At 41.6% G+C, this 12,114-nt stretch overlaps 1 protein-coding gene across 1 annotated transcript in view; it reads right to left on the reverse strand.

Annotated features, from left to right (window-relative positions):
- Window positions 1-824: 824 nt before the first annotated feature.
- Window positions 825-12,114, reverse strand: part of AHI1 (Abelson helper integration site 1) — a 142,221-nt gene continuing 130,931 nt past the window's right edge. Inside the window, 2 exon segments of the mRNA XM_056853225.1 lie at window positions 825-1,038; window positions 5,640-5,713. Of these exon segments, the coding sequence (XP_056709203.1) occupies window positions 825-1,038; window positions 5,640-5,713 (288 nt within the window).

Raw genomic sequence — 12,114 nt, forward strand, 5'->3', positions numbered from 1 at the left:
TACATAAAAATATATCCTACCTACATTTTGATGAAAAACAGTTAGTCAAAACAAAGTAGAATCAGTTTGGCAACCATGCTTGAAGAACTTTTTGCTTTAACATATATTACAGGTTTCAGTTAAAAACATATACAAACTATTTTTGCATCCCTTTGTGATGGTGGCTGGCATTTACTCCAATACAGATTCAGGTTTATTATAACTGATATTTGTTTGTGGATACACAAGTACAAAGAAGTGCTAAAAAAGCTAGGAAGACATAAGAAACAGTATTTAGAATTTATTTTTTTGTGGTTTTCAAACTTCTTCAGAGTTACCACAAATCAAGCAACCATCACTGCAGGCGCCTTTATCTGAACCAAAATGAGACCTTCCAGAACAGTGTTTCTTTATCAACTCATGTTCCAACTCTTCTCCCAATGCTACCCTTAAAGTTTAAAAGAACATCTCACTGACTTGCAGAGGCCCCCATATAAGCCCGAATATTTCTTTACATTTATACAGTAACATATTTCAAAGTATATTCTACTTGTAAGGAAATTCATATGTTACACTAACTATTCTGAATTCCATTGGAACCTTTAGTTCTGACTGTGACAAATAATTCATGCTCTTACTTTTGGATCCTTGGCCTCCCTCACCATAATATATCTATATCTATATCTATATCCATATCTATATAGATATATAGATATAGATATATGTTTGACAATACTTCATTTTGTCCACCATGTCAGATTCATTGTTCCACACTAAAACGTAATGCCATATTTTTCCTTGCTGCTTTTGAAATATGAAACCAGCATTCAATACTACAAGCGAGGCTATGCTTGAAGAATGTCCGGGTCAAAAGCATCATCTGAAGTTCCACTTGCCCTTGTTGCCCTTGTCACAGTCCTTTTCTTCTTCTTCTTTGTTAGGTCTTTCTTAGATTGTTCCTCAACAATATTAGATGTAAAGTCATTATTTGCCTGTTTCATTCTGTTTCATTCTGTTTCATTCATTTGTAAATTTGCTTTTTTGTCTTCTTCTTCGTCTCTCTAAAGGGAAATTCAAGTAAAAAGACGCCATTAGAGTTTTCTCAAATCTATAGAAGTTCAAACTGGGTTCCCCAAACATTTCAATTTTAGATGTCATTTATGTGGATTTACTGTCTTCTATAAGATTTCCTTTGGGAGGGAAGGCAGCATGGTATAGCCTGATCTTGTCAGATCTTGTATGCTAAGCAGGGTCGGTACTTGGAAGGGAGACCACCAAGAAAAGGCTCTGCTGAGGAAGGCAATGGCAAACCACCTCTGCTTCTCTCTTGCCTTGAAAGCCCCTTGCTGGGGTCACCAGAAGTCAGCTGAGACTTGACGGCACTTTACACAAGCTTTACACTGCCTGGTGGAAAAGTCTCCCTAGTGAGATCAGGGCCCTCAAAGAATTCCACAGGGCCTGCAAGATGGAACTATTCTGCCGGGTTTATGGCTGAGGCCAGCAACAGCTTTCCCTATAAATACTGGCCTCCCCAAACCCCCACCCTCACTGCTGAGTTCCCTCTATATATCTTGGGACTTGTTAAGCTGCTCGCCTGGCTGCAGCCAGATACTTGTTTTTTTGGAACCATTGGGCATTACTGCCCTTTTTATTAGATTGTACTGGGCTATTCTAAGTGTAGTTTTAATGTTTTATTCTGTTTTTATCATATGTTGTACTCTGTTAGCTGCCCTGAGCCCGGCCTTTGGCTGGGGAGTGTGGGGTACAAATGTAATAAAATACATACATACGTACATACATACATACATTCAAAGACAAAGTTGCACAAAGGAAATGCAAGCAAACAATTAGAGATTAAAAAAAGATTTTGAGGGACATATTGCCATTTATTTATTTATTACATTTCTGAGCCCGAAGGTCAGTCTCAGAGCGGCTAAACACAACAAGACCAACAGTAAGAAATTCTTTCAGTACATTAGGAGTAGGAAACCAGCTAGGGAAGTGATTGGACCACTGGATGACAATGGGAGTAAAGGAACACTAAGGGACGATAAAGCGATTGCTGAGAAACTAAATTAATTCTTCTCATCTGTCTTTATAGGGCAGATACCTTTTCCTGAACAGAAGTTTTGGGGAGGGGAGAATGAGGAACTGGGGCAAATAGTGGTAACAAGGCTAGACAAACTGCAAACTAACAAGTCACAAGGACCAGATGGTATTCATCCTAGAGTTCTTCAAGAACTCAAATGGGAAACTGGTGAACTTCTAACAATATGTAACATGTCCCTTAGACCAGCTTGTATACCAGAGGACTGGAAAATGGCCAATGAAACACCCATTTATAAAAAAGGTTCTGGGGGGACCCAGGAAATTACAGGCCAGTTAGCTTAACGTCTGGTTCCAGGTAAATTAATGGAAAGCATTATTAAAGATAGAATTGTCAAGCATATAGAAGGGCGAGCCCTGCTGAACAAAACCCAACATGGCTTTTGTAAAGGTAGGTCCTGTCTCACTAATCTTTTAGAAAAGAGCAAGAGTCCAGTAGCACCTTAAAGACTAACAAAAATATTTTCTGGCAGGGTATGAGCTTTCGTGAGCCACAGCTCACTTCTTCAGATACAGCTAGAATGTGAATCCATCTGTCTTTAAGTAGAGGAGAGTTACAGATGGATTCACATTCTAGCTCTATCTGAAGAAGTGAGCTGTGGCTCACGAAAGCTCATACCCTGCCAGAAAATATTTTTGTTAGTCTTTAAGGTGCTACTGGACTCTTGCTCTTTTCTACTACTGCAGACAGACTAACATGGCTACCCACTGTGAATAATCTTTTAGAGTTTTTTGAAAGTGAAGATCCAAAAGGATCTCTGCAAACTGGAAGAATGGGCATTAAAATGGCAAATGAGATTCAATATGAGCAAGTGAAAAGTGATGCATATTGGGGCAAAAAATCCCAACTTCACATATACACTGATGGGATCTGTGCTGGCAGTGACAGACCAAGAAAGAGATCTTGGGGTGGCAGTGGATCGCTCGATGAAGACGTCAACCCAGTGTGTGGCTGCTGTGAAAAAGGCAAATTCCATGCTGGCCATAATTAGACGAGGAATAGAGAATAAAACTGCTGCTATTATACTGCCCTTGTACAAATCTATGGTGAGACCACACTTGGAATACTGTGTACAGTTCTGGTCACCACACCTAAAAAAGGACATTGCAGTGCTTAAGAAGGTGCAGAAAAGAGCAACTAAAATGATCAAGGGATTAGAGCAACTGCCCTATGAGGAGCGGTTAAAACGCTTAGAGCTGTTTAGCTTGGAAAGAAGGTGGTTAAGGGGAGACATGATAGAGGTCTAAAACATTATGCATGGTATGGAGAGATTGGACAGGGAGAAGCTTTTCTCCCTTTCTCATAATACTAGAACGCTGGAGAATGAGAGATTCAAAACAGATAAAAGGAATTTCTTCACACAACGCACGGTTACACTGTGGAACTCCCTGCCCCAGGATGTGTGATGGCTGCCAACTTGGAAGGCTTTAAGAGGGGAGTGGACATGTTCATGGAGGAGAGGGGTATTCATGGCTACTAGTAAAAATGGATACTAGTCATGATGTTTACCTATTCTCTTCAGTATCAGGTGACCATGCCTACTGTATTAGGTGCTGTGGAACACAGGCGGGATAATGCTGCTGCAGTCATCTTGTTTGTGGGCTTCCTAGAGGCACCTAGTTGGCCACTGTGTGAACAGTCTGCTGGACTTAATGGACCTTGGTCTGATCCAGAAGGGCCTTTCTTATGTGCTTAAGATTCTCTTCATGTAGGCGACAAATAGTTGCTCTCACAATGCTGGGACATACCAATGCAAGAGCGGGGAAAACATGTCTAAAGTTTGTGATGCTCCTATTCCTTACCACACAGAAAAGCATGGTTTCAATTTTTGTCTTCTTAACTGCAATATAATGTTATATCTGTGCGTGTGTGTGTGTGTGTTTTCAGTAGTATATGTTCTCAATAAAACTGACATTAAAATATCTTATTTTACGCCAGATAAAGTATGCACAATTCTATTCAGTCTTTATCACGCTTGTAATTTTGATAAATTCATACTTAGTATTTTTCAATACCAGTCCATTTCAGAGCATGTTAAAAAAGCATCTCCACACTTACTGAATGAACACAGATTTTTAAAAAAATCCCTTAAGAGGTTATTTTTGGACAGAGATACACCAGAAATCCAAAAACTTGATTAATTCTAAGACATAATTGGAAGTTATTTAATATTACTATTACATGATTAACACCCTTCTTTTTCTATAAGAAAAGCATGTCTTATGGGGGTGGGGGAAACCAGAGCTCCTTGGGCCGCTGTGCACCCGACCAGATTGGGGCCTTGTGGCAATTTTTAAAACTACAACTACTTCTACAATGGTGTTGGTGGCCACAGGATAGACCCGTGGCTGCCTCTGTGTTTAGCTTGGCTCTCACCTTGATGAATTAATTGTTTTATGATCTTCTCCTGGGACACAGAACTCTATACTTGACTTATCCACGTTTGCTCGACATTCCTTTGGTCTAATCTCACAACTTGGCATTTAGCTGCAATGGAATTACTCTGAAGGTGAAATTGCCACTTTTATTCTAACAAGATGTATCTCTTCACAAAGGAGCTGCACACAGTGCTCAGAGCTCACACCAGCCTGACTTTATCAAGAGAGAAGGAAACAACACCCCTGGCCATTTCCACATGAGTTATCTGCTCCAGCTTCAATGCTGTTGGGAAATAAGGTTTTTTCCCTGCATCCCCACAGCATTATTGGTGCATTCGTGCACTCCCCTAGGGTTTCCCTGGCTTGTCTCTGGTATTTTTCAAGCCTGCTATGCTGCCAAGTTTTGCGAAAGATCACAATAAAGCCAGGAAGGTTCCTGTGTAGGTGGGAAAGCTGGGATTTTCCAGTCCACATGGCAGCCATTTTTCTCTGACTCTTTCCATGCCGAGGCCATTTCTTCTCCACCACAACTGAGTGGCTTTTTTGTTTTTGTTTCGGAAAATCAGCAATTGTATAGTGCTATATTGATAGTAAACCTCTATCTAGCTCCTTCCGTCGCAGAGATATAATGGGAAAGGGATGGGACAGAGACTTACCTTTTTTAAAAAGATGAAAGCTGGGAATTCACAGAATCTGTTACACGTATAGTTACTATGGCACATCAATATAACAAAATGAAATTGCTGATTTAAAAAAGATTGAAAAAGCTCCAGTGGCCCAGGGGATGGGGGATAACTGATAGTGAGAGACTGGGACAAGGAAACTGTAGGGAAATCTGGCTGGTGGAAGCACCACTGCAGCTGCACTTTACAGCAGCAGCATTGGCAGTGGGGCAACCCTATGCATCTCTTCTTATGTGGAAACCACCATGGTTATTAGGTACCCTTAGAACATAGGATGAAATCTGCACTATACATCTCACATCATCTTTGGATAGTCTATGGTAGTAAAGACTATTCTTTTCATTTTCTTAATAGCTTTGCTAGACCAATTAGCCTCATTTCAGGGTAACACCCTAATTTTGTCAAAGAGGTACAGGAAAAAGACAAAACTTCCAGCATTTTCCAAGCAGCGAAACAAACAGAAAGGGGAGCTTCATACAACTGGTTGCTTACTGTGGAGCCAGGGACTCTGAGTCATTTTCTGAAACAAATCCTAGGTCTCTTGACTTGCTGATGACTGCTGCTGTCTGCAAAAGGGGAAACTTTAATCAGCAAAGGAGAATAGGGAGATTAAAAAAATGGGGTCAACATGTGTACAATGAAAAACCCACAGGCTTCCTGAATGAGGAGAGGATATACCTCGCTTCACATAGAAGGTCTGTCACCCATGAAATTCTCACACTATGTGGTTAAAAAGAAACAGTTCCTCAGCTTTAAAAAACCCTTGAAATGTTCAGGTGTTTGTAGAAAAAAAAGTTACAAGTCTATGCTTGAATGAGTATTAAGCTTATTTTCAAAAGATTACAGTCATTTTCAAACATTCTGACAATGAAATAACAATCAACACAATTTTTCTGAGTGAAGGGATGTTTTTTTAACAAAATGGTACACCAGTACTGAATATTTAAAAATATTAGTTATATTCAGCACAATTTTTTTAAGTTGGTGAATTTAGATTGATAAATTAAAAAACACAAATACATTAATCATACATTTCATTTAAAATTTTAAAAGCTGTCAATGTTAGGAAAAAATAGCTCAGCACTTACATAGTTTACCAAAGAACAACCAAAAGTATACACTATGGATCATTTATTGTATAGTTGGTGTGTTTGACACCAATGGGAGACAACATACATGGTTTACATGCAGAGGAAAGCAAATGTGTGGTTCGGAGAATCTAATGCTGGAATCAGGAGATCTAAGATCATCAATAAAGCATCAAGGTGAGACTCTATGTTTTGAACTTCACTTTTACTTTGAATTTTCTGAGATGGGATGTTCTACTCTCTATCTATTGCATTTTAACCCTGTTCTTCCCACAAGGGGCTCAGGGCAAGAGTTACAGCATTCTCCTTGCAATACCCTAAACTACACTGGTCCTTTGGCAGGGGTTCAGTCATGGGCATTCTCTGTGGTAGGCCCATTGTTCTGGAATGGTCTTCCAGAGGGGGTGTGGTGGTAGCTTTCACTAGTCTAAGCTAGGGTGTAAGACAACCCTTTCATTAAAGATTTTAAGGAATGGAGGGTCTATAATGAGCGTGGCCAGCTCATTAACTCATCTGGTAGGAGTGACCACAACTAGGAACACAACCTTTCTGTCCAGAAAAGCTAAGTGGCAGGAGGCCAATGGTTCAAACAGTTCCATCATAAGGTGTGACAGGACTAATGATAACAACCATGGGGAAACTATCTTGGGTATAGGGGGAAAACATTAACTAGCCCCTTGAGGAATTTCTGTGTCAGTCTATGTGAGAGCAGAGAAGAGCCCTCTACCAAATCATGATACACAAAGATAGCCACGAGGTGAACTTTAACAGAAGTGGAAGCCAGACCCTTAAGAGGCCAGGGAGAGCGAATATTCTAGAACCTCTGGTAGGGGGCAAGAGAACCTCACAGCCCATCTATCGAAGTATTCCCATTTCTTTGAATAAGAATATTTAGTGGACAGGTTCCTAGCCTGAATTAAAACTTCCTGTACTGCAGGTGTAAACTTCAACAGAGGTCTTAGCCTCCATGCTGTTAAATGCAAACAGTGAACATTGTGTGGTGCAGTAACTTGCCAATGGTCAGCAAATTCCTTACATAACAGTGTTATGCACTCTGCCCCTGACATTTGAAGAATTTTGGAAAACTAAATCAGGCGTTGCCAGAAGTGTGCTATCAATATGCAATCCATCTTGTTGGAAAGGATCTTGCCTAGGACCCTGATAAGGAGCGGAAAGGGATAGAACAGGCATAGAACAGATGTCTCTTCCAAGGAATCTGAAAAGTCCCCCCTTTGGAGGGAGATCACTGTCAACCAGGGAATAAAATAATCAGTGCCTTCACTGTCGAATTGGTGGAAAAGAGGTCCACCTGAGGGAAATATGAAAATAAGAGTCTTTAAAGTCTAAGTCAGAAAATCGGGTATTTATTGTAAGAAACCACATCAGAGAGCCAGTATGGTATAGTGGTTAAGAGTGGTGGACTCTAATCTGGAGAACCAGGTTTGATTCCCCCCTCCTCCACATGAAGCCATCTGGTTGACTTTGGGCCAGTCACAGTTCTCTCAGAACTCTCTCAGTCCCACCTACCTCACAAGGTGCTTGTTGTGGGGGTGAGGAGGGAAGGCGATTGTAAGCCGCTTTGAGATTCCTTAAGGAAGAGGAAAGCAGGGTATAAAAATCTATTCTTCTTCATAATTGATGGCAGAGAAACCATGCTAAACCTTGAAACATATAAAAATCCATTTAACTTCCAAAGGTCCAGCATGGGCCTTGACCCACCACCCTCCTAATCAAGCAAGAAAAACCTATTAGAGTAAAACCCCAGTTCTGGGGACTGCTGGAGATTCTCTCAACTGCCCCTTATATACTCTTGTAATTGAGTATATAACTTTGGGTATGGGTTATTAACTACCCTCGAGGGAGGTTGGCAGGAGGGTAATAATTTTTCACCTATGGATAAAAACAAGAATCTGAGCTGAACTCATAACATTTTTTTAAGCAAAATGACAAAGTCTGTCTAAAACGAACGTTGCCCTGTACGGGCTGCTGAGATAGTCAGAATTTTTGCAAGGGCACATGTTGTTCCTTAGAAGAGGACTGGTGATTGGCCGACATAGGCCTATAAGAACCTTTTCTGTGTTGGAAGGTTGTATGTTGCTATTACTGAGGTTGAGGATACAATGGATACTGCTGGGGTTGCTGCTGGTATCTCTGATCCCTGTAGAAGGGGGTGGCATAGCCCTGCTGTTGAGGGGTGAACCTTTGATGGAACTGAGATGCCGATGGGAACACACCCAAAGTCTTGGCTGTTTGACAATTAGGGTGGACAATTTTTTTTCCATCATGGCCAAGAATAGAGCAAGCCCTGATCCTCAATTTTACATCTTGTGTCCAGTGGTAGGCCCATGGTATGGAGCCAGGAATGTCTCCACAAGACTACTGTCAAAGCCATGGACCTAGTTGAAGCATCAGCTGCATGCCTCCCCACATTGATCTCTTGTTCTGAGAACCTTATAGCCTCTCCCTGAATGAGCCTGGCCAAGGACCACATTTCCTCAGGAAGGGATTCCAGGTATTGGGACAGCTTCTCCCATAAGAAAAACAGATACCCCCACAATATGGCCTAGTAGTTAGCGATTTGGAAGCATAGCGTAGCTGAAGAATACAGTGTCCGTCCCAAGGTGTCCAATGTAGTGTTAGCCTTGCCTTTGCCTTGACTGTATCTCTTCAGTCACTAAAGCATAGTGAGTCGAGAAAAATTCACAAGAATCCTGTTTAACCTTCTAGGGAAGGAGCACTTACCACCTCCCAAGGAAGCCTGTTCCACTGAGGAAACGCTCTGTTAGAAAATTCTTCCTAATATCTAGAACCGTTTGTTCTGGTCCGACCTTCTGGGGCAACAGAAAACAACTCGGCACCATCCTCCATATGACAGCCCTTCAACTACTTGAAGATGGTTATCATATTCTCTCTCAGTCTTTTGTTCAGCTAAACACACCCAGCTCCTTCAACCTTTCCTCTTAGGACTTGGTCTCCAGACCCCTTACCATCTTTGTTGCCCTCCTCTGGATGTGTTCCAGCTTGTCTACATTCTTCTTAAATTGCGGTGCCCAAAACTGAACACAATACTCTAGGTGAGGTCTAACCAGAGCAGAGTAAAGTGATACCATCACTTTGCATGATCTGGACACTATACTTTGGTTGATGCAGCCCAAGATCGCATTTGCCTTTTCAGCTACCACATCACACTGCTGACTCATGTTCAGTGTTTGGTCTACTAAGATCTTTTTCGCGCACACTACTGCTAACACAAGTCTCCCCCATCCTATAATTATGCATTTGATTTTTCGTATCTAAATGCAGAACTTTGCATTTATCTCTGTTGAAATACATTTTATTGGTTTTAGCCCAATTCTCCATATATATGGGTGCATTTTGGAAAGTAATCACAAAACCCCTACCCATTCTATACAGCAATAATGCTACTATTTCCCCAATACCCTCATAATACAATCTAGTTCACAATCCAGAGAGAGCTCCTTTTGTTATGCCCAAGTGACCTCTGAATGCTTGTTTTGAACACCTGCCTCTCATGTGGCATCACGGATGGCTCAGAAACCTTCCCCCAGGTTTCAGAACTCCCTCACATTGCCATGCAGTGTGGAGGTGGTGTTAAAATGCCAGAGGCATGTGGCATTAAGGGTGCAGGCCTATGTATAGCAACCATAAAGTTGTACTCATTATATTCATGTTTAGCAACATTATCATCTATCTGCCTAGCTGTTTAAGACTTAGATGCATCTACTAGGGGAGACAGTCCAGAAATTTAGAGAGAAGTGTAATCAATATGCTGATGATGCCAATTTCATGTTTCCTTTAAATCTGATCCAGGTGAAGCAGTCTTGAGTCAACAATAAGACGGAAGGGGCTAAGATCTTCCTCATAAGCCCTGCTCTCTATGCCTCCACCTGCCAAGGTGAGGTAGAGGTGGCAACCAAATACAGAGGTTTTTTCAGTGATGGCACTTTGACTGAAGCGTGTTCTCTGTTGGCATCAGGCCAAAACCTGTTTTAACCTATCAGAATTTCATTTATCCGCTTTGGCTGGTGCACTAGATGCAGGTCCTCTGGGACAGAGGGCAGCCTTGCTGCAGTTGTCCATCCTCTAAGAACCTCCAGTTTAGATGAGTGTAATGTACTCCATGTCTTTAAGACTATTTGGAGACTTCAACTAATTAAAAATATGGCAGCCAGATTGTTAACTGGGATATGCTCCTCCTTATGAATTTTGCCATGTTAAAAGAGCTTTACTAGGGCCCAGGTTGTTTCCGGGCACAATTCAAAGTGCTGGTTTTGCCCTACAAAGCCTTGAGTAGCTTGCGGCAATAGTATCTGGATGGCCTTGACCCACATGCCCTGTGTACTTTTCAGATCTGCTTCAGAAACCCTGCTCTAGCTGCCCCCGCCTTGAGAAGGGAAGCACGCGTGGCTGAGGAGAGGGCCCTTTCCATGGTAGCCACCCCTTTCTGGAATGCCACTAGTGTCATAGAAAAGTGGCACAACATTGTTATCTTTTAGCCACCATGTTAAAACTGTTTTATTCATTTGTGTACTTGATGGTTGATTTTTTCTTCTATCTCAACGCTGCCTTAAATTTTTTTATTGGGGCTTTAGTGTAAATGAATTTTATTGTTTTGCTTTAGTGTTGAAAGCTGCAACACAAACTTAGGTACTATAAGTTTGCTTTCTTTCTTTGCTTAATTTATAGACTGCCTTTCTCATAGAAGACTCAAGGTAGATTTCAAAAATTAAAAGCTAGTGCAAATAGAACAGCAAAACTATTTACAAACTTTATAAACTACCATTTTGCACATTCTACAAAATGATATTAGTATAAAAGAATTCCTGACCTCATCAGGCAGGTTAATCCACCAAGTAGACACAACAGATAATGCTTGGTAGGGGTCCCATTGCCCCAGTGGGGGCAGGGGATCCAAGCAACATAATGCATGTTCTTCCAATTTAAAAAAAGTAAGTAACATAGGGTAGCTCTAGGAATTGTCAGAAACTCTATGGTTTTACCACAAAGTTACCAGCAATTCCTAGAGCTACCTATGTAACGTCTGTTTTTTTTAAACGGGAACTGATGTGACCCTGAAGCCAGCATCATAGCCCCTCCCATATTCCCGTCCACAACCCTCCTGCTGTGGCACCGCCTGGCACCCCTAATGCTTGGGTTTGGTTAACCTCTAATCACAACTGTTTGCAGGGAAACACCTTCAAAACGTTGTCGAAGGCTTTCACGGTCAGAGTTCATTGGTTCTTGTAGGTTATCCGGGCTGTGTAACCGTGGTCTTGGAATTTTCTTTCCTGACGTTTCGCCAGCAACTGTGGCAGGCATCTTCAGAGTAGTAACACTGAAGGACAAGACCACGGTTACACAGCCCGGATAACCTACAAGAACCTTCAAAACGCCTTGCTCAGATGAACGAACCAGTTGCAATGGAGCATACTGAGACTGGCAGACCTGTAGCTATGTGAGTATCAGGCCATGAATGAAATTATAAGTAATAACTGGCACCTTGAATTGAACATGGAATGAATCGGTAATCAAAGGAGTGACTGCAGGATAGATGTAATATGCTCAGTCTGCCTCGCTCCTGATAGAGCTGCAGCATTCGGTACCAACTGAAGTTCTTGTGTGTTACAAGAGTACAGCCTCCAGTTAAAGTCAGAATATAACTGTTTTAAATAATGAATATAATAGCACGACACCAACTAGGGGAGCTCTCCCCCCCCAGTGCGTGGGACTGCCATAGCTGGGCCAAAGGCCCCAGGTTTGCTACACCCAGGCCTCCAGCTCCTGCTGTCCCTCACCTCAGCTTTACTCTTTTTGTTTTGTTTACTTTGATGAATATAATGATCTCTTGTGTAGGCAAG

The sequence above is a fragment of the Euleptes europaea genome, chromosome 7, assembly GCF_029931775.1.
Source record: "Euleptes europaea isolate rEulEur1 chromosome 7, rEulEur1.hap1, whole genome shotgun sequence".
NCBI lineage: Eukaryota > Metazoa > Chordata > Lepidosauria > Squamata > Sphaerodactylidae > Euleptes > Euleptes europaea.